This window comes from Berghia stephanieae, chromosome 15 (genome assembly GCF_034508935.2).
Source record: "Berghia stephanieae isolate SIO BIC M18660-M18661 chromosome 15, UCSD_Bste_1.3, whole genome shotgun sequence".
NCBI lineage: Eukaryota > Metazoa > Mollusca > Gastropoda > Nudibranchia > Aeolidiidae > Berghia > Berghia stephanieae.
Window position 1 is genome coordinate 12,481,739 of NC_088374.1, and position 20,762 is coordinate 12,502,500.

The 20,762-nt window shown below is 38.2% G+C and overlaps 1 protein-coding gene across 2 annotated transcripts in view; it reads left to right on the forward strand.

Moving 5' to 3' along the window:
- Positions 1-974: 974 nt before the first annotated feature.
- LOC144960860 (D-beta-hydroxybutyrate dehydrogenase, mitochondrial-like) overlaps positions 975-20,762 on the forward strand; it is a 36,811-nt gene continuing 17,023 nt past the window's right edge. The window contains exons 1-5 of one of the 2 annotated variants that reach the window (XR_013642960.1): positions 975-1,146; positions 3,406-3,627; positions 6,086-6,204; positions 7,178-7,415; positions 20,456-20,649. Coding sequence is in view for 1 of the 2 variants with exons in the window: in XM_078894247.1 (XP_078750373.1) it covers positions 1,131-1,146; positions 3,406-3,627; positions 6,086-6,204; positions 7,178-7,415; positions 20,456-20,649 (789 nt within the window). In the remaining variant the exon portion in view is untranslated. The remainder of the gene's footprint in view (positions 1,147-3,405; positions 3,628-6,085; positions 6,205-7,177; positions 7,416-20,455; positions 20,650-20,762) is intronic. The other variant, XM_078894247.1, reaches the window with a different exon arrangement.

The window sequence follows — 20,762 nt, forward strand, 5'->3', positions numbered from 1 at the left end:
AAAAAAAGAAAACAATTTAAATAAATGAGTTTTGAGAAGCACTAAAGAAAACGAGAGAAAAAAAAATTAATTTAAATGGATAAACAAATGTATAAAAACAGCACAAGTTAATACTAACTTGATATAATATTAGCAAATTAATAAATTAAATTCAATACTGGAACCTTCCCAATGTCATTACATCAATGGTACCAGCACAAGTAAGGCAATTAAATAAGAAAAAGTTCGTTTGCCAAAATCTCTATTTAGTGTTCATTGGTTTATAAGGTGGGCTCATTTGAATTAGCCCGACCTAGAACTAGAGAGGCCAGACATAAAAATCGGAGTTAGTTCACCGTCAGGCGACGTGACGATGAGATGACGATGGGGGCGTGTGTGATAAAAAGAACAGGAGCGTATCCTGGTTTATGCATTACGGTGTGCATGGTGATTCGCAATCTATCAAAAATACACACAAATTGATTTCAGTACGAAGTATCAAGTTTAAGTAGTAACTTTTGAAATTATCTAATTTAAATTTGATTATTTCGGACCTGGTAATACAGCATATGACTTGAAAAAACAGGCTGGTATTTGCCCACCCTGCCCATTATTACCAGCCGTCCCTGCCCTTAAGACAAATTTCCCCTATGGGATGAATAAAGGGAATTTTATTTTATTCACGGCAAGCGTCAATAGAGACAGCGCAGCCATAGCTATATTATTCATTCATTCAAAAAACGAAAAGCCAAAATATTAAGAAAGAAAAGATGAAAAGCCTAAACGAATTTTCAGAGTTCGTCAGTTGACTGGTGCATGGTTGGAACGGTCAGAACAAAAAAAACAAAAAAAAAAAAAAAAAAAAAAAAAAAAAAGAAAAAAAAGGGTGACATAGTTTACCGTTTGTTTAAAGATTTACACTGTTGTGTATTTAAAGTTTTAATTGAACCACTTAACATAAGTAAATAACCTTCGGCCTTTGCCCCTTGTCCTTTTCCTTTTGCACATCTTTTCTCTCTCTGCAGTTCTTATTACTCATTCATCATTTTCGAGTGGGGACAAAAATTATTATGTCGGAATTTATGTCACTGAATTAATTATCTGACTTTGTAAGCACACGAACTAATCAGGTTTGAGATAACAACAGAATCATGGCCTCAATTACAGGTAAAGGAAAGTATTTATTTTCAAGTTTCAAGGAAATTTGTCGGCTGTGGTCTGCACTTTCTTCAGATTCAACAGAGTTCCTATAAAGTTCCTTGTCACGTTCATTGCCATTGCTCACTCAGTATCTCACTTTCAGTGAAGTCATTAAAAAAAACAAAAAACCTAGTTACTTAGTTCAAGTAATTTTTACTTTAATCAATATAGAAAATAAATAAGGCTGTCTTTATTACCAGACACGTCTGCCAATAAAGTACATTGAAGGTAAAATTAATAATGTTTTTTTAGAAAGACCTGATGAACAGTCAGGTGGTTCCGTAGCGCAGTGGACAAGCTGTCAGACTCTAACCTTGAAAGTATTGGGTTCGATTCCCATTGTAGACATATTTAAACAAAAAAAAGTTTACTTTATTAAGAAAGACAACATTTTTGTTTGTTTTTTTTTCTTTTCTTTTTTCAAAAACTTTTCATCATGTTTTAAAAAAAACTTCGATTTTAATTTTCTAAAAGTATTTATTTATTTGAGATCAGTATTTGTGTGCCATGTTTCTTTTTACTTTTTATTTCTTAAATTATTGTTATTATTCTTTAATTTATTTTCATTGTATAAACGTACATCGGTAATCACTAAGCAGCGTGCTAAACTACAAATCTAAAACTATTTAAACCTCATGGACATATGCAGCAACATTTTCATTAATTTACCATCACCGCCAACGGAGGTGCATAAAAACGGTGCGTTTTTGTACACCTCCAATGGAGGTGCATAAAAAAGCCACCTATTTTATTGGCATTGGCAGACACCTGTCTGGCCGTTGGCAATAATAAAAAACCTGGGCCCGTTTTCATGAGTGACAACTAGATTTAGTTATTTACTAGTCTAGAACTAGTAAATGCCTTACTTGTCTTAATCCTAAACGAAGCAAGTGACCAATAAAAATCGGATTTCATGAACGTTTTCTAATCTCGGACTAGCTAGTCTCTTGCCTAAAAGTGGGCGTTGTAAGGAGGTTGATTAATTCGACTGCTTTCTGCTGGTAATATTCTACTCTCTAGTCCATGATGGCATATAAGATCGCTGTGATTATTGCCAGACATGTCTGCCAATAAAGAAAAAACGATTATTGGCAGACACCTATCTGGCAATAACAATGGACGATTATTCACAGATACTTTTTTGAAACTCTGCTCTTTTAAACATTTATCCACATTCCAGATAATGAAAGTTTCGTAATGCACATAGAAATGAGTAAAGTTAATAAATTATCAATAACAACTTAAAATTAACCAGCAATAAATCAGTCAATGGATACTATATATACACAATATGCTTCGACATTCATGTGGCCGAATGGTTTAGTCATCTGCCTAAGAAGGCTTGTCGGAATCGATGCTGTGGGTTCGAATCCTGGTTCTGCCATTAAAAAATACAGAGCGTTGCAAATGATAAATGTCCCCCCCCCCCCCCCCTCTTTATTTTTTTTTCTTTTAAATCAATCGATCTCTCTCTTTCAGTTCTATAGAGTATTGCAAATTGTCATATTCACCTCCACTCCCATCTCAAAAAGTATATACTAAAAGAATATTATAATAAAATAAAGTGCTTATTTGCAGAAGATCTACGAATAGTGATTTCAGGTGGAATCACTATTCGCAGTAGTAGCTGTGCTCTCCCGTCTCTGAAAATTAGTCTTTGTCCCCTCGCTGAACACAACACTGTATTTTCTGCTCAAAATGGCATGTTGCTGAATGGCTAGAATTGAGATTTTGAACGTTTCAACTTTTCCTTTTGATTCTTTGTAACGACTTCCGACATACATTTCTCGACATCACTATATCTTTGTAATTTATGATTGTTTGTCTGAATATTGCCGACAAGATTTATTGGTGAATTTTTTAGTATAAAAGCGAAGAACTGCAAGAACAAAAATTAAATGATTCTGCAACGTGCCAGAAACATTTGTAAATCACAGAAGAGACCTTGGGAGACTTCCTCTTTCAAGATATATTCACTTTATATTATTATTATAATTGCGGATCTTTTGCCAGATGTTGTTTATTAAACTATTTTTTTTAAAGTTATTATTATTATTATTATTATTATTATTATATTATTATTATTATTATTATTATTATTATTATTATTATATTATTATTATTATTATTATTATTGTTATTATTATTATGATGTTCTGGTCAATGTAAAGATGTAAAGATACAATTTTGACCACAACTTCAGTTGACCTCTTAAATCAAATCCAGAAAAACTGAAGGATTACATGGAGATAGGAACACAACGCAAGCTGCTGTTCGCTGGTTTCTATTTCATCACGGGTCTGCTGATCTACACCAATCTGTACACACTAGTCGGCCTGGTAGTGGTGGTCATTGCTGTCTGGTACCTCCATGATTACATAGACAATCTCACTGCCACAACCATTGATCCGTATGGAAAATTTGTTTTTATCACGGGCTGTGACTCGGGTAGGTTTTATAGGTATTATTTTTTTCTAAATATAAAGATGAGAGAAATGGTTCAGACATGTAAAGAGGCGAGAGAGAGAATACATGGGAAGGAAAGTATTGGACTTACAATTAGCGGGAAAGAGGAAAAAGGGGTGCCCAAAGACTAGATGGTGGGATAAGGTAAAGGATGATATGAAAGAACTGGGCCTGGAGGAAGATGATGCACTGAACCGAGATGCATGGAGATGTGGCATTCATTATGGCAACCCTGCAAACTGCGGGATAAGCTGAAGGAAGATTTTTTTTTTCATATATAATTATTATTATAATTTTTTTTTTTTTTTGTTGCTTTCTCAATTCTGTCACAGCCAGGCAGAGGCATGTGTATCTATCTCAAGCTGTGCCAAATATGTTTTTTTCTTTTTTAAAATCTTTTTTCTCCAAAATAATCACTATTTAATCATAATTTTAAAAATTGTATTTTTTTTTCTTTATCTGTCTCTCTGGGGTGAATAAAATAATTTTTTAAAATGATCCAAAGACTGACATCTAACAATAAAATTATATGTTACAGTGAATGACATAATCAGTCGGATGGTGAAAAGGTTTGAACTGAGATATTTGGCAAGTTTAGTCAGAAGGTCAATTTTGATCAAAAATGAGTTCTTGTCATAAATGATTAAATCAACCCTTTTTGTACATCGTCTGGAAATATCAAAGGTTAATTTCACTTCTAAATATTTTTTACAGCTAATCAAGTTGAAAAAATATGAAATTTGATAAAAGTTGCTGGATACCTTTCACACACATCTGACTATAACTTCATGAAAAATCACCTGATTTACTTCAAATAAAGATTAAAATGTTCTGGAGAGCATATTCTTTCAGAAATACAAATTCAAAATTTTCACCTGCCGACTGATTATGTCAAGCATTGACATATAATATAGTAGAAATGACCTTTAAATGTGGATAATTTCTCCATTCTTTAAAGAGCCATTATTGTTTTAATTTTGGAGGCAGGTTTTCGTCTGACCTGACCTTCAAAAAGTACCTTAAAATACACCTTATGAATTCTTATTTGTCTTCATAAAGTTATGAATCGAACTCTGTGTGTATATAAAATTGTCCATAATAGTAATATCTGATATGTATACTTGTTATGTGTAGAAGGAGAATACATGATTTTCTCTCTTGTTAATGTGCGTCCAGAGTTGAAGCAATGCGGGATTGGTGGTATGCACATAAAATAATAATAATAATTATTATTATTATTATTTATTATTATTTATTATTATTATTATTATTATTATTATTATTATTATTAGGGGGCAGTTTGGCTCAGCTGTATGGTCTTTGCTTAGTACCCGAAAGGTACCGAGTTCGATCACCCGCCGCTGCGATGTGTGACCTTGAGCAAGTCACCACCTTGCCTTTGCTCAATTTGTGGCGCTGCACAGTGGCTGATGCCTAGGTTATTCCAGTCTTACTTTGGAATAGACCCTAGGGACAAATTTTCCCTATGGGATGAATAAAGGGAATTATTTTTTAAATTATTATTATTATTATTATTATTATTATTATTATTATTATTATTATTATTATTATATTATTATTAGTATTATTATTATTATTATTATTATTATTATTATTATTTTATTATTATTATTATTATTATTATTTATTATTATTATATTTTATTTTATATTATTATTTTATTATTTTATTTTATATTATCATTATTAGGTTTTAGATTATAGTATAATTATAGACATGTTGTGTGATTCTTAATATCGTATTTGGTCTCTCTCTTTGACACTAATTAATCCATTGAATCTTTTAATATTAATAAATATATAGACCTTTTACCATGTTTTTATTTTCCCTCTTACTTTATCCTACCTGACCCGGTCTCCCCTTTCACCTGAACCTGTCTCCCTTCAACCCTGACCTCACTTCTCTCCCACCTAATCCTGCTTCCCTCCAAACTCTACCATCTGACCCTCCTCCCCCACCCCACCCCTCTCGCCTAATCCTGCCTCCCCTCCAACTTCTTACACCTCTTCCAATCCAACCTCGCTTCTTCCCTTGACCTGACCCAATCTTCATTCCACTTTTCCCCACTGCTTTCTCCCTACAAAACCACACCTTACTTTCCACAAAACCTCGCCTTACTTTCCACAAAACACTGCCTTTCTTTCCACAAAACACCGCCTTACTTTCCGCCTAAACCCTGCCTTACTTTCCACAAAACTCTGCCTTACTTTTCACAAAACCCCACTGTACTTTCCACCTAAACCCCACCTTACTTTTCACCTAAACCGTGCCTTACTTTCCACCTAAACCCTGCCTTACTTTCCACAAAACCCCGCCTTACTTTCCACAAAACCCCGCCTTACTTTTCACAAAACCTCACCTTACTTTCCACCTACCTTCCTCTCTGCCTGACTGATCCTGCCTCCCCCATTTGATAAAGGTTTTGGTTTGGACAGTGCGAAGGCAATTCGAGACATGGGTTTTCACGTTATTGCTGGTTGCTATGACGACAATAGTTCTGGGGCAAAAGAATTGCGAGATAGACCATGGGTAAAGAAGGTTAGTGCCTTATTTATCAGCATATAGATAGTATGAAGTTGACGTCAGACAGGTCTTTGTACTTGCTTTTTGCCATCCGCGTTTATGACTTATTCTCACACTAAACTGTATTAACCAGACTATAAATGTTTAAGGTTACACATAGATCTATCTAGTGAATGCATTTAGCACAGATTCTGTCCCTTAGTCATATCCAAAACAGTGAACACTATTGTATGTAACAGTGGCACACATAGTGTGGCTTAGTGGCTCAGCAGTACGGTGTCTCGTCTTGTCTCAAAATCAAGCTATGCTAAGCATGGTCAGTGGCAGGATGGGTGAAAGTGTTGTGAAAAATTCTGGTCCCAATGTTGTTTCCCTGGGTAAGGCACTTAACGCACATTGCCCCAACTGACTCAGGTGTGAATTAGTACCTGGCTATAAAATTTGACAGATTTTGTAGAGTTTTAGTACAAAAAGGACACTAACAGGCATCTAGTACTGTATCAAATGGAATTATGATGGGGCTCTTGTGGTATAACACTCACCTTTGGATTGGAAGGTCCTGGGTTCTAGCCTCATTCGGCGCATCACTGAGTCCTTGGAAAAGGCTCTTTCCTCAAATTCTCTCACTGTACTCAGGTCTAAAATAAGTACCTGGCCATGAACAGCATGTCTCTGTCGAAAAAAATTGTAATATTGCCTAATGGGCGTCATGTCTCGTTCTACAAGTTACGTGTTGCTGTTGGTCATGGACCCTTTGTATTGTTATTATTATTATTATTATTATTATTATTATTATTATTATTATTATTATTATTATTTTATTATTATTATTATTATTATTATTATTATTATTATTATTATTATTATTATTATTATATACTATATTATTTATTATTATTATTATTATTACTATTATTATATTATATTATTATTATTATTATTATTATTATTATTATTATTATTATTATTATAACAATACATTTTTCAGGTTGAGGTGGTCAGCCTGGATGTGACCAGTGAGGCCAGTGTGCAAGCAGCTGTAGCTGAGGTGAAGGAGATTTGCAGCGACCAGGGCCTGTGGGCTGTCATCAACAACGCAGGTCACAATAACCAGGGTCCCACAGAGCTTATCCCCATGACCTCGTACCACAGGACGTCAGAAGTCAATCTGTTTGGGCCACTCAGAGTTATCAAATATTGTCTCCCTTTGATACGACACGCGCAAGGTGAATGAAAAAAAAACAAACAAAAAAACTTGAGCTCTTATATTTTACAGTGAATGATGTTCTGAATATTTACAGATAGATAGAAATTTCCATAACTACACAAATTTGACAAGAGACATCCAATGAGAATAAGAAAAACTTTATTTTGAACAACAAGAATGATGGACAGCTCTGTCCCTTTCGACAACTCAGTCGCCTCTCTCCGCAAGCACTGTCACCGATTCCGGCACTACTTTTTTTCTCTCAACATTAACTCCCCACCTTGAAGTACTTAATTATATTAAACTTCAATCAAACAGATGAAAGTAAAGTTAAAGGAAACGTATCAAAAAAAAATCTAAAATAGAATTTAAAAACAAAAAAGTGTGAAAATCAAGATTCACATTCAAGATTTAACATAAAGATTTAACATAACACCATGATAACAATCATGAGCATGTTATTGTTTTCATTCAAAGTCAATGGACGTTTACATTAATACAAATAAAGATAGGAAAGAGATAATAAAAAAAAAGAAAATCTTTAAAATAAAGACACTTCAAGCACAAAAGCCTAACTGCTTAACACCAGTTTGCATTAACCTACCAGTTATCTCCACCAACGGCAAATAAAAAAAAAAGGAGAAGGAAAAATATTCAAGTGCAATGTAAAAAAAAAGGAATCTAGACGTGTGGTATGATAACATTGGTACCCACCCCACAGGTCTCGAGTAATAATATAAGAACAGGTAAAGAAAGGCAAAGCAAAGGTATCCTCCTTTTTTTTTTTTCAATGGACACCTAACCGTGACTTGAACTTTGACAGTATCATTTACACAGCTCTCACTCACACGCCGTATGAATGGCGCCTCCAAACAAAAACAACTAGCCCATCCCCTCCCTTCTCTTATCTTAACACAATGGGAAGAGGGTGAAGAGGCAAACAAAAGTGAGGGGTAAAAAGTAAACCATGGACATTAATTTCAATGTGCCCTGAACGAGTATAAGTAAAAAGGTGGAAAAGTTCAAGTACATTTAACTCCGATTAAACAAGTTCACTTAAAAAACGAAATACATTGATAATAGGTTTGCGTTACATTAATTCAAACAATACATAATGTCAATATCATGAAAACAACATAAATGATAGCATTAAATCATCAATGTTTCAAACAAAGCATGTTATTCCTGTTTCATATACAGTAGGCGACGCATTACTGCACGCTCACGGGAGAAGCCAAAAATCATGCAGCAATGCCTCGACCACTAACAGGATTATAGATCTAAACGATTCGGTGGTTTTACAATACGACCTCTCTTAGTGACACCTAGTCTCCTATTACTAAATGTTGGTAAACCTTCATTGACAGATTGATCTTCATCTGATTTAGCCTGATTACTCTCTTCTAAGACGTAATCACTTTCATTATCATCATTCAATTCATAAACATGTACTCCTTGTATTGGTCTTACAAGAATTCCCTTAGCAGTTTTCAACTCTATGGTTCTTACCAAACCATCGCGCCGGGCAACAAGCGAATTACACGAGCCATAGGCCAATGCAACCTAGGACAGTTATCTTCTCTGATTAAGACCAATGAATTTTCTCTTATTGGTGAACTTTTGGGTGAAGATTTAACAAGTGGAAGATTACGGATATATTCCTTATACCAGAACTCCCAAAACTTGTCTAATTGCCTGCTGATTTGTAAATGACCATCTCTCAATGAAATGTTGGAAAGCGAACGTGCCTTACCACCGACAACGGGTTTATGACCATCAGACCGACCCAACAGAAAATGTGACGGAGTAAGCACCTCTTGACACTGCGGGTCATCAGAAACATACGTAAGCGGACGACTATTAATCACGGACTCAACCTCGACCAGTGCCGTTTCAAGTTCACTTCTTTTCAACACCCTATTCCCAAGAGTTTTCTTCAGTGACTGTTTTACAGATCTAACGAGCCTTTCCCAAATTCCACCCCTCCACGGAGCTCTGGGAGCATTAAATGACCACTTCACGGTGTCACCGGTTGAACTATCAGCAATGTCTCTGAGCTGCTTGGAATGTCTTTGCGTTGTCTGACAAAATCTTTGTTGGTTGACCGCGCCTTGCAACAAACCTCTTATAGGCCAACATGAAATCCCCCAAGGATAAGCTTTCACATAGTTCGAGATGGACAGCCCTAACCACACAACAAGTGAAGAGCAAAATATAGAACTTCTTTCCAACTGCATCCGACGCGTAAAGCGGACCAGTGAAATCCAAACCACAAATGCTGAAAACATCTGATCATTTCAAGCGTTCGGCAGGAAGGGGAGCCATGGCCTGACTGCATTCTACAGAATCAAAGCGTTGACACCGCACACAATAACGTTTAACCCATTTAGCTTGAGACCTCAAACCTATGATCCAATATCTGTTACGAAGAGATTCCATCATTTGTGACACATCTGCATGTTTCAAAATAACGTGTTCTCGGCAACAAAGTCAAATGGCATTTCGGCAGAATAATCGGATACTTCTCATCATGACTTAACTCAGAAAACTCCAAATGACACTTCATTCTAACAAGCCCTGAGTCATCTAGAAACGGATTCATTTTGTACAGCACCGAGCCTTTCTTCAACCCTTCCTTCTTCAATAGGCAATTGATTTCGTCTGAGAAATGAACGGCTTGGATGTGCAACAAGAGCTTAGTATTGGCGGCATCTAACTCTTCAACAGAGAGATTCTTATCTTTACTCACTTTTCTTTTGGTAGCATTGTTCATAAAGCGCAAGACCCATGCCATAACTCTAACAGCCTTAGTATATTCTCCCCACCGTTTTGATTCCAGCACTGATTCAACACCAACAAGGCAAGTATTGACTTCAGAAGCCCCTTTTTCTTCTACCAGCGCTTCTTCATTAGGTGCACATTCTGAGACAATCGTATCGCCCGTAAATTCCTTCAACCAAGGAGGACCTCTATACCACAATGGGTTGGCCATCAACTCCTTTGCAGTTAAAGCCCTGGTAAGACAATCAGCGGGATTTTCTTTACCACGACACTGGTTCCGTGACTTCCTGAATCTGAGCCACCCGATTGCAAACAAATGGTTTCCACCTAGTTGGGTCACTTCTTATCCATTGCAACGTAACCAAGGAGTCTGTCCAGCATAAATACTTGACATTATCAGGTAAATACAGTGAGTTGATAACAGAGCGAAGCAGCTTAGACCCTACAGCTTTCCCCACAACTCCAGCCTAGGCAACCTAACGGGTTTCAACGGGCAAACTCTAGCCTTCGATAGTACCAAGGACACGGACACTGAACTATCTGACTCCAGAACTCTTAGATATATGACCGCGCCATAAGCTTGCATGGAACTGTCACAGAAACAGTGCAATTCAACTCTTTGTTTATCCCCCCAAGACACTGCAACATAACACCTTGGAATGGACAACTTACACCTTTGAGCCAAGAACGGAATGCATGACACATAGCCTCAGAGACCTCTTCATCCCACGAAACTCCCAGTTCCCACAGATCCTGGAACAAAATTTTCACAGTAATGATAAATGGAGATATTAACCCAAGAGGGTCAAAGATCCTGGCAATGCAACTGAGCACTAACCTCTTAGTCACTATCAAATCGGACGCGACTACCTCACTATCAAAGGTAAATGAATCTTCCCTTGGATTCCAATGCATTCCAAGAACCTTAACTGACTCGACCTCGATGGTCTTATCCTTAAATTGTCTTTCACAATTTTCAGCAATGTTGGAACTATTAGACGACTATTTACACAAATTCATGCCAGCTTCAGACAGGATCTTCATGGCTTCTGATTTCAGACTCAGAACCTCTTCAGTGGTGTCACCACCCGATAACTAATCATCCACATGCATGTTATCTGACAGTTCTTGTTTTGTATTTGATTCTGGATACTTGGACAAATGATGTCGGATCGTTGCATTTAGCAAAAATGGACTGGCCTTATTGCCGAACGGTACGGGGACTATGCGCATAACGTGAATTTTGTCACCAACTTTCCAGAGGAAACGATGGGCATCTCGATCTTCAGGTTTCACCAAGATCTGGAGAGACGTCTTTTCAATGGCTGCACTTAACGTTATTTTGTACCTCCTGAAACGCATGAGTACATTACTTAACAACGGCAACAGGTTTGGGCCTGTATGCATGCAGTCATTTAGAGAGACTGAATTCGGACCGGAAGCAGACGCATCAAAAACGGGACGTATCTTGGTAGATACACTAGACATCTTCACCACAGGTCGGTGTGGAAGATAAAACTTCATGCTGACATTTGTCACCTCTTCCTCGTCTTTTATTTCTTCTATTATGCCCTCTGCCTCCATCTTATGGAATACCTCATTGTACCCCTCTTTTAATACTTGATCTTTAGACAACTTTTTGTCTAACCTTTCAAGCCTTATTCGGGCTTGCTCTTCATTTGTCTGTAAAGACTGTTTCTTTGTTTCGACCCAGGGCAAGGCCACTTCGTATCTTTGCCCATTGTTTTTAATGCTCTCTGAAAATTCAGTCATGACTTTTGACTTAATTTCTGGTTTGGCCTCGTGACAACATTCGAGGTAACTTAAATCCCACATTTTTCTAAAGTCTGAATGAGGGATATCTGTTAAACATAATAGTTGCGTGGGGTTCGAATCCCTTGTCTGAGTGTTTGAACTCACATAAGTCCCTGAGAGAACCCATGTGTCAAAAATGGTCTTTTGAGCGACCAATCCAGAGGACCCACTTACACTGATTCCTGCTCTGACTATCTTCCAATAATAATCTTGTCCAAACAAGAAGTCAATAGTGAGATCACCATCACTCTGCAAATTCTCAGAAACGTCGCATGCGGTAAATTCTGACATAACACTAACAGGTATAGCAGGCCTATACATGGGGGCACAGATTGTGTTCACCTCAATCAAAAACATGGAAGTCTTACTTCTATCTGGTAAGTCAAAGCTAACATCATAAACATTCTTTGTGGAATTACCAGATGGCTTCTTAGCCTCAAAAGCAGACACATTCAATTTCTCACGACCATACAAGGTTGGATGGATCAATTTGACAGCTCCAGTGGAGATGAAGCTTCTGTCAGCACCACTGTCCAGCAAAGCTGTAAATTGATTTCCATTTACAGACACTTTCATGGTTTGTAAAACAGTGCTCTCGTTTGTAAGTTTACTTCTACAAAAACTAACATTGATGGATTCGGAATTAACATCAACATCCATCTTTTTTGTTTCTTTCTTAAATCATTGTGTTTTTGACCACATGATTTACAATGAGAATAGCATTTTTTAGCAATATGTCCTTTCCTAAAACAAACAAAACACAACTTGTTGTCCTTAATCTTAATCAAAACATTCTCTTGTTTCATCGAATTAATTGTCCGACACTTTTCCGTTGGGTGTTTATCAGAGCAAAACAAACAACGCCCGCTGTCATCACTCATAGTAGACGTAAAGGCAGACACCGTTGACGAGGATCCATGATGACGATTCGTTGGTTGTCGTTGTTCATGCCGCTCACGTTGTTCAGGATTGAAGCTGTAAGAGTGTTCCCGATTTTCAATCTCGCATTGCAAAAAATCCATTAAGAAGTCAAGATCCGCTTCCTTCCTGAGGCTCTGTCTGGCCCACATGAGTCGAATATCCGACGGCAACCGGCTCACGATGATAGGAGTTAGAACCAAACCAAATTTGCTGCCATCTACATCCAAGTTTTTCAGACTTCTAATGTTCACTTGTAGTTGATTGAACACCGACCACAATGCTTTCGTGTTTCGCGTGTTTGGAAACTCTACATTTAACAAATTTTGCACGTGTCCAAAAATAATTCTTTCTTTTCGACCAAAATGATCTTTTAAAATATCCAAAGCAACTGAATAATTTTCTGATGTTAAAGAAAGTCCTTGAATGGCAACTTTTGCCTCTCCAGTCAAGAAACTCTGCAAATAGCTAAATTTCGAAATGTCTGGTAAGTTGGTCTTATCTTTAAGAGCTGAAAATTTGTCTTCAAATGATGGCCACTCGGAAAAATCTCCGTTGAATTTCGCTATCTCAATTTTCGGCAGTTGGGGTGACGCGGTGTAATGGGATCCGACTGTAGTAAGTTGTGCAGGTATGGGGCCCTGAACCGCATTTGAGAAAGCTGGTTCCATTTGCGATTGGCTTGCGCGGTTGTTTCATTAGCACGCACGATGTATTCTTCCGCTTCGTCAATGTCCGTAGGCAATTCTGACGCCTCTAAAAGTAATTCTAAATTGTCTTGAATTTCGTTTAACTGATCCAAATGTTTACTTACATCGTTCAGTCCAACTTCGGTTTCCTCTCTAGAAACATCACTTTTGTTAATTATAACTGATAATCGATCCACAGCTCTCGTTAGCCAGCCTCTCTTGACTGCACGTTTCTTTATTAAAGTTTCTCGGTCACTAGTCGACATCTTGAAATCTCTATCTCACAAAAGTTCATAAACAATAATCCATCTAAAAGTCTCCCGGGTTTCGGCACCAGAATATTCTGAATATTTACAGATAGATAGAAATTTCCATAACTACACAAATTTGACAAGAGACATCCAATGAGAATAAGAAAAACTTTATTTTGAACAAGAAGAATGATGGACAGCTCTGTCCCTTTCGACAACTAAGTCGCCTCTCTCCGCCTCACTCTCCGCAAGCACTGTCACCGATTCCGGCACTACTTTTTTTTTTCTCAACAAATGACATAATCAGTCGGATGGTGAAAAGGTTTGAACTGAGATATTGCCAAGTTTAGTTAGAAGATCAATTTTGATCAAAAATGAGTTCTTGTCATAAATGATTAAATCAACCCTCTTTGTACATCTTCGTGAAATATTAAAGCTTAATTTCACTTCTAAATACTTTTTACAGCTAGTCAAGTTGAAAAAGTATGAAATTTGAAAAAAGTTGCTGGATACCGTTTCTATACATCTGACCATAACATCATGAAAAATCACCTGATTTACTTCAAATAAAGATTAAAATGCTCTGGTGAGCATATTCTCTTTCAGACAATGCAAATCCAAAATTTTCACCTTCCAACTGATTATGCCATGCACTGACACATATTATAGCGCAATATCTACTAAGCAGGCTCAAAGCACTTTACAAAGTGGCCAAAAGAAACACGTAACATGTAGGATGAGACATAATGCCTGTTAGGCAATACAGTAGAGCATGCCTATAGCGGGACTTTTGGTCCCAGCAGAAAAATCCCGCTGTAGGCAAGCTCCCGCTATAGGAAAGCAGGGGAAAATGTCCCAAAAATATACACGATTACCTCCCTTGAATGTCAATAAATTTAACGTGACCCATGAGCCTTGAAACTGAAATGGACTATCTTTGGTTCACTTTTTTTTTTTGTTTTGTTTTGTTTTGTTTTTTGTTTTTTTTTGGGGTTTTTTTTTTGTTGTTTTTATGTGTGTTTTTTTTTTTTATTGTTTTTTTTTTTTTTTTTTTTTTTTTTTTTTTTTGGGGGGGGGGGGGGGGGGGCTGAGGTTTAGGCTAGAAGGACTGTACTGTAAGGTGTGCCCCTTCCTCCCCCAGAACGTCTCATGGGCTTGGGGGAATCACACCTGATGGTTGTCTTTCGAAACAGGTTTGAAGAAAGCCTTGATGCTTGACTGTTTCTTTGACTTTGTGACGATCTTGCCAAGCCTTCTCTCCATGTCACTCAATAGCGTAAGTTCCTCTGATGTCTTCTCGTGTTGCTGAAGATAAAGCCTCAGCGTGTTGACGGCATTCTCTGCTTCTGTGTTGGACACAATGGTTGGCTCCATATCAGTGTCAGTTTCTTCCTCTTCGTCCTTTTCCTTACTAGCACTAGCAGTAGCAGTGGATGCAGTCATAACTTCTGTTTCCTGAGCTGCGAGCGCTATCTCTTTGAGGCTTAAGTGTTCCGATGCGGGAATGTGACTGTCCACCTCAACATACTCTCCAAATGTTTGTTGAGTGATGCCGAGAGCTTTTGCTGCTTGGTTGAAGAGGTGTATCGCTTCATGTTCCTCTGCGCTGTCAGTTACAGTAGAGGGGTTGGTTACAATTACAACTTCACTCACACTGTCGCCATCCTCTTGTGTGAAGCCTGCCTTCCTGAAACAGTTTGCGATAGTTGCTTGTTTCACATCATCCCAAGCGGCAGCGGAGTAGTTGATGGCATCGAGGACAGTCATTTTGTAGTGTGCGTCATCGGATCCACTTTCATCAAGAAGTGTGATGAATCTTCGGAGAACCCTTTTTCTGTAGAGGCACTTGAAGTTCTGTATTATGCCCTGGTCACAAGGCTGTAGAACACTTGTAGTGTTCGGAGGAAGAAAGACAAGTTTCACTGCTCTCAAGCCGTCCAACCGAGGATGAGCACTGCAGTTGTCCACAATGAGCGCTATACTACGGCCTTCAAGGAGAAATTTTCTGTCTAACTTTCGAAGCCATTCCTCGAAGATTGATCCCGTCATCCAAGCATTTTTGTTCGCTTTGTAGGTCACAGGAAGAGTTCGGATGTTCTTCATGCATCGTGGCCTTTCAGATTTTCCAATGACAAGAAGGGGTAGCTTTTGACTTCCATCCATGTTGGTTGCCAAAAGGATTGAAATTCTTTCTTTTGGAATCTTTTGACCCGTGCAGGTGTCTCCTTTCATTGCCAGTGTCTTGTTGGGCAGGCATTTGTAAAAAAGCCCAATTTAGTCTGCGTTGAAAATATCCTTCTTGTTGTATTCCTTCATAATTTCTTGCATCTCCTTTCCTCTCCACTCCACTGTTGTTTCTATTGGTGCCGAGGCAGCTTCTCCACTGATTACTTTCAGGCCAATGCCGTGCCTGAGTTTAAATCTGTCGATCCAACCTCTGCTCATCAGAAAGTCTGTCAAACCAAGCTCCTGTGCTAATTCCTCGCCTTTCTCAAAAAGGATGGGGCCTGAAATAGGTGTGCTACAGGCCCGAGCTTGATGAAACCAAACGAGGAGGCAGCGGTCCAGTTCTTCTTGTCCTGTGGTCTTGAGACGTTTTCTGTCTGGGTTGAATTGTCCTTTACTGATTGCTGACAAGATTGCTTCTCTATCTCTCAAAAAGGTATAGAGCGTTCCAGATGAAATCTCATAATCCCTGCAAATTTGCGATTTCGTCTTCCTTTTCTTGTCTACTTCGTTGATTATTTCAGCTTTCAATTCGAGTGAGAAACATTTCCTCTTTCCTTTGGTAGCCATTGTTTCCTCAGGATTTCTCTTGATACGAGTACTTAAATAGTAAAAATAATACGATTCGAATGAGTGCGAGTGATGCGTATGCTGGAGCAGCAACAATTGCAATGAATGAGGAATGGCACAATAGGGCTGATCTGGATTAAAATGTACACACCACCGCGTGCGTACAAACCTCTTCTCTCTAATTGGCCAAGGGCTTTACACACGGCGTTAGCTTGTGCAACGCATCTCTTTTAACCCTCTTCTTACCTGCCTTTTTCAAGATTTTCCCCAAAACTTCACATCCAACTAACACAAAAATATATTTCTTATCACTCAGACATAACAGCAGTAAAATTTTTGCATACATAGTTTCTTTAGCAAAACATTCTCTACAACACACTGTTTATTTTCTTTAAACTTTATAATGTACAAAAGAAATTTGAATAATAAAACTGTTAGTTGTATCGTAACGAATGTGACGATTTTCCTATAGTTGGTAAGGAGAGGGTTAAATCAAGTTGCCCAACTTTTAATCACCGCAAGACTGACCAGTCAACGCATACAATCATACAAAGAAATAGAGCGAGCGGCAAAAGAAGTGCGGGTAGACACGAGAGGTGTGAGTGAAGACACGAGCGAGACAAAGGTAGATGGAGGCGTGTGTGTTAGAGAGAGACAATGCCAAGTCTACGTCACTCGCTGAGTCGCGGCGCGTGAAAAATTTAGCCGATCGATAAATTCTTGCCCTACAGCTCGCTCAATTTTTCCCGCTGTAAGCAAGTTCGGGCCTTTCCTTGACCCGCTAAACCCAAGCACAGGTAATTGAATTTATATAGTAAAAAAAAGCGGCGTTTGTGTAAGGTCCCGTTGTAGCGATGGTCCCGCTGTAGCGGGTGCCGCTATGGTCATGCTCTACTGTATTACTTTTTTTTTTGTGACAGAGACTAAGCTGTTTGAAAGGCCAGGCACTCATTAAACGCCTGATCATGGTGAGAGAATGTGAGTAAAGAGCCCTTTTCAAGGACTCAACTATGCGTCGCTCAGATCGGGATTCGATCCAAGGAACCAATGTAAAACTTCATTATTAGAACAACATGTCTGATGTAAATTCATATTTGGGTCGTGTCCATGACTAACTAGAGAGAGTGAGTTGAGAGAGAGAGAGAGAGAGAGAACACAAATTTTCACCCAATCTTGAATTATTAATAATTGACACCATATTTAAATACATTCCAGTTTCCGTTATTTTTTATTTTATATTATTTTTTAAAATTGAGCTTTTATATAGTGTAATATCACTAAACTTGCTCAAAGCGCTTTACAAAGGGTCCTTGACCAACAGCAACACATAAAATGTAGAACGAGGACATAACTTTGCGCCGAGCAAGGCTCAAACTCAGGACTTTCTGATCCGAAAGTGAGTGTCTTACCACAAGACCAATAGCCGCACATTATTATTTGACAAATTTTCACCTTTTTATGTGGTTGCTTCTGCTAAATTCCTTTTTTTCTTATTAATGCTCCCCCTTCATTATCGTTTTTCTCAGTTGTGAAATGACCTCCCATAGTGGACAGGGTGGCACTTACTTTGTCTTCTATCCCCCCCCCCCCCCCCCCCCCTGTATCTGTTTTCCAATTGCTTTCTGTCTTTGTTGTGGAATGAGGTTACTTGGTTTTGTCCTGACCCTGGCCAGATCCCTTGGCTGGGAGGGAAACAGTCGAATGTTTAGTTACAGCTGTCATCTGCATTTTTTGCGGCCGCAAATATCAGGGCGATCCGCAAATTTTGGCAAATTTCCCAAAATTGGCAAATCGTGGCAAATTTTGGGGAAATTGGCAAATCGCGTGGCAAATTTGAGAAAAAAAAAGAAGCTAAAACAAAATAACGAGAAAAAAAAAAGTGCGAAACTTGAGAAATGTTGCAGCTTTGCCTGGGCCCAAACCAAGGGAAGCTACTCTCTACGGATAATGATCCTTTAAAATCTTTGTAACAACGCTATTCATAATGTAGCCTCCTTAAATGTAATAAATTGTCTTTTATATTTTTTTTTCTGTATCGCGTGTTAATTTTTACTGACATGCTGAGTTCTCCTCGGCAAATTTTTGGGCAAATTTTGGTCTTTTTGGCAAATTTCTTGGCAAATTTTGGGGGGTTTTTTGGCAAATTTTGGCAAATTTTAGGTCCCAATTTGGCAAAAAATGCAGATGACAGGTTATAGTTTTGGGAGATGATATTTTTTTCCTTGTAAATCATCTCTCTGTTATGTACTATTATTTTTTTTATTTTTAACATATGATCTGTAAATATTCCTCTTAGTGGGAACTTGTGCTGGTGTCTGGGTGAGACTTTTAGGTGAACTCAAACTAAGTACACTGGTGGTGTGCTCTTGGAATCTACATCTGTTCTCTATTTGAACCATTTCCCCTTTGTCTTACTTTTTCCTCAAGTCCTTTTAATTGTACATTTATGATTTTTTCACTATTTTATTTTCTTCCTTTTTACTGGCGCTGATATGACCCAACTGTGTTGCAAGCACTGTATAACCCTTAAAACCAAAACAAAGGCCTCTTTTTTAAACAATTGTAGTGACCCCTCATATATGTCACGTCTCATTATAAAAAAAAGTCCTTCGAAGCTTTTATATAGCGCAATATTCATTAAACATGCTCAAAGCGCTTGACAAGGGGTCCATGGCCAACAGTAATACTTAACACGTAGGAAGGGACATGGAGTCATGAAGCCTGTTAGGCAATATCACAATTTTTTCAGACAAATACAATGCTGTGAATGGCCAGGTACTCATTTTACACCTGAGTATGGTGAGAGACAGGTAGTAAAGAGTATTTTCCAAGGACTCAACTATGCGCCGAGCGAAGCTCGAACCCAGGACCTTCCATCCGAAAGTGAGTGTCATACCACAAGACCAAATAGCTGTATATATATTGGATTTCTTTCTTTTAAGGATTATTCTTTTTTTTTTTTAAAGCTTACAAGGGTTAATATGAACAATGTAAGCTAAATGGTTCTCTGCTTCGATATTCTTTTAAAAAGTTTGAGAAAATTACCAAATGAATTTTTAAAAATTATGAAATCATCTAGACTATCTCAGGGTCCTGATAGCTCAGCTGGTAGAGCACTCGCTTCACAATCAAAGGGACTGAGATTTATCTGGGTTGGAGTCGAGATTTTTTTCTGATCCCCCTGTCTACCCAGCAGTGAATGGGTAGCTGGGTCTGTTGGATCTTGCAAAAAGTACTTTGTGATAGACTGATGTCCTATCCAAATGGGAGCAAGCAATTGCTATTCTCCGTTTCACGCTATAGAAACCGGGACCTAATGGATCTGAAGGGCTTTTTAAAAGATTCTTTCGAGTTCAACATGACTCTCTGCTGCTATGCAGTCTATTGCTATGACACTCGCCTTCAGATTGGAAGGTCCAGGGTTCGAGTCCCACCCTGAACAGCGCATAGTTGAGTCCTTGGAAAAGACTCTTAACTCACATTCTCTCACCATACTCGGGTGTAAAATGAGTAACCTGGCTGTTAACAGCACTGGCTCTGTTGGAAAAATTGTAATATCGCCTAATAGTAATAGGTGTCATGTCTTGTTCTACATGTTACATGTTTCTGTTGGTCAGCGACCGTTTGTAAAGCATTTTGAGCATGTTTAGTGGATATTGTGCAATATAAAAGCTCAAGTTAACACTGTAAAAATGGAGCTTAAAGGCAATTGATTAATATTTTCCTCCTTTAAAAAAATTTTTTATCACCATGAGTGCTGCTTTAAAAACAAGCCAAACAAGCCATGATTGTATTTGTCATTGACACAGGTCGTATTGTCAACGTCACCAGTGAACGCGTCTACAACCACTGGCCTTACAGCACACCTTACTGTCTTACCAAAGCTGGTCTACAGGCTTTTTCCAACTGTCTCAGGAGGGAAATGGTGGAGCACAACGTCAAAGTCATCACAGTCGCTCCTGGGGAATTTGCCCCTGCGACTGCCATCTGTAATCCAAAACTAGTAAGTAGGCTACAGTCCATTCTGGGTGGTTGCAACACCTGGGGATCAGCAAAAATGTTGCGATTAACTGAAGTTCGAGTTTCCTGTCCACTTCTGCAACACTTTACACATCC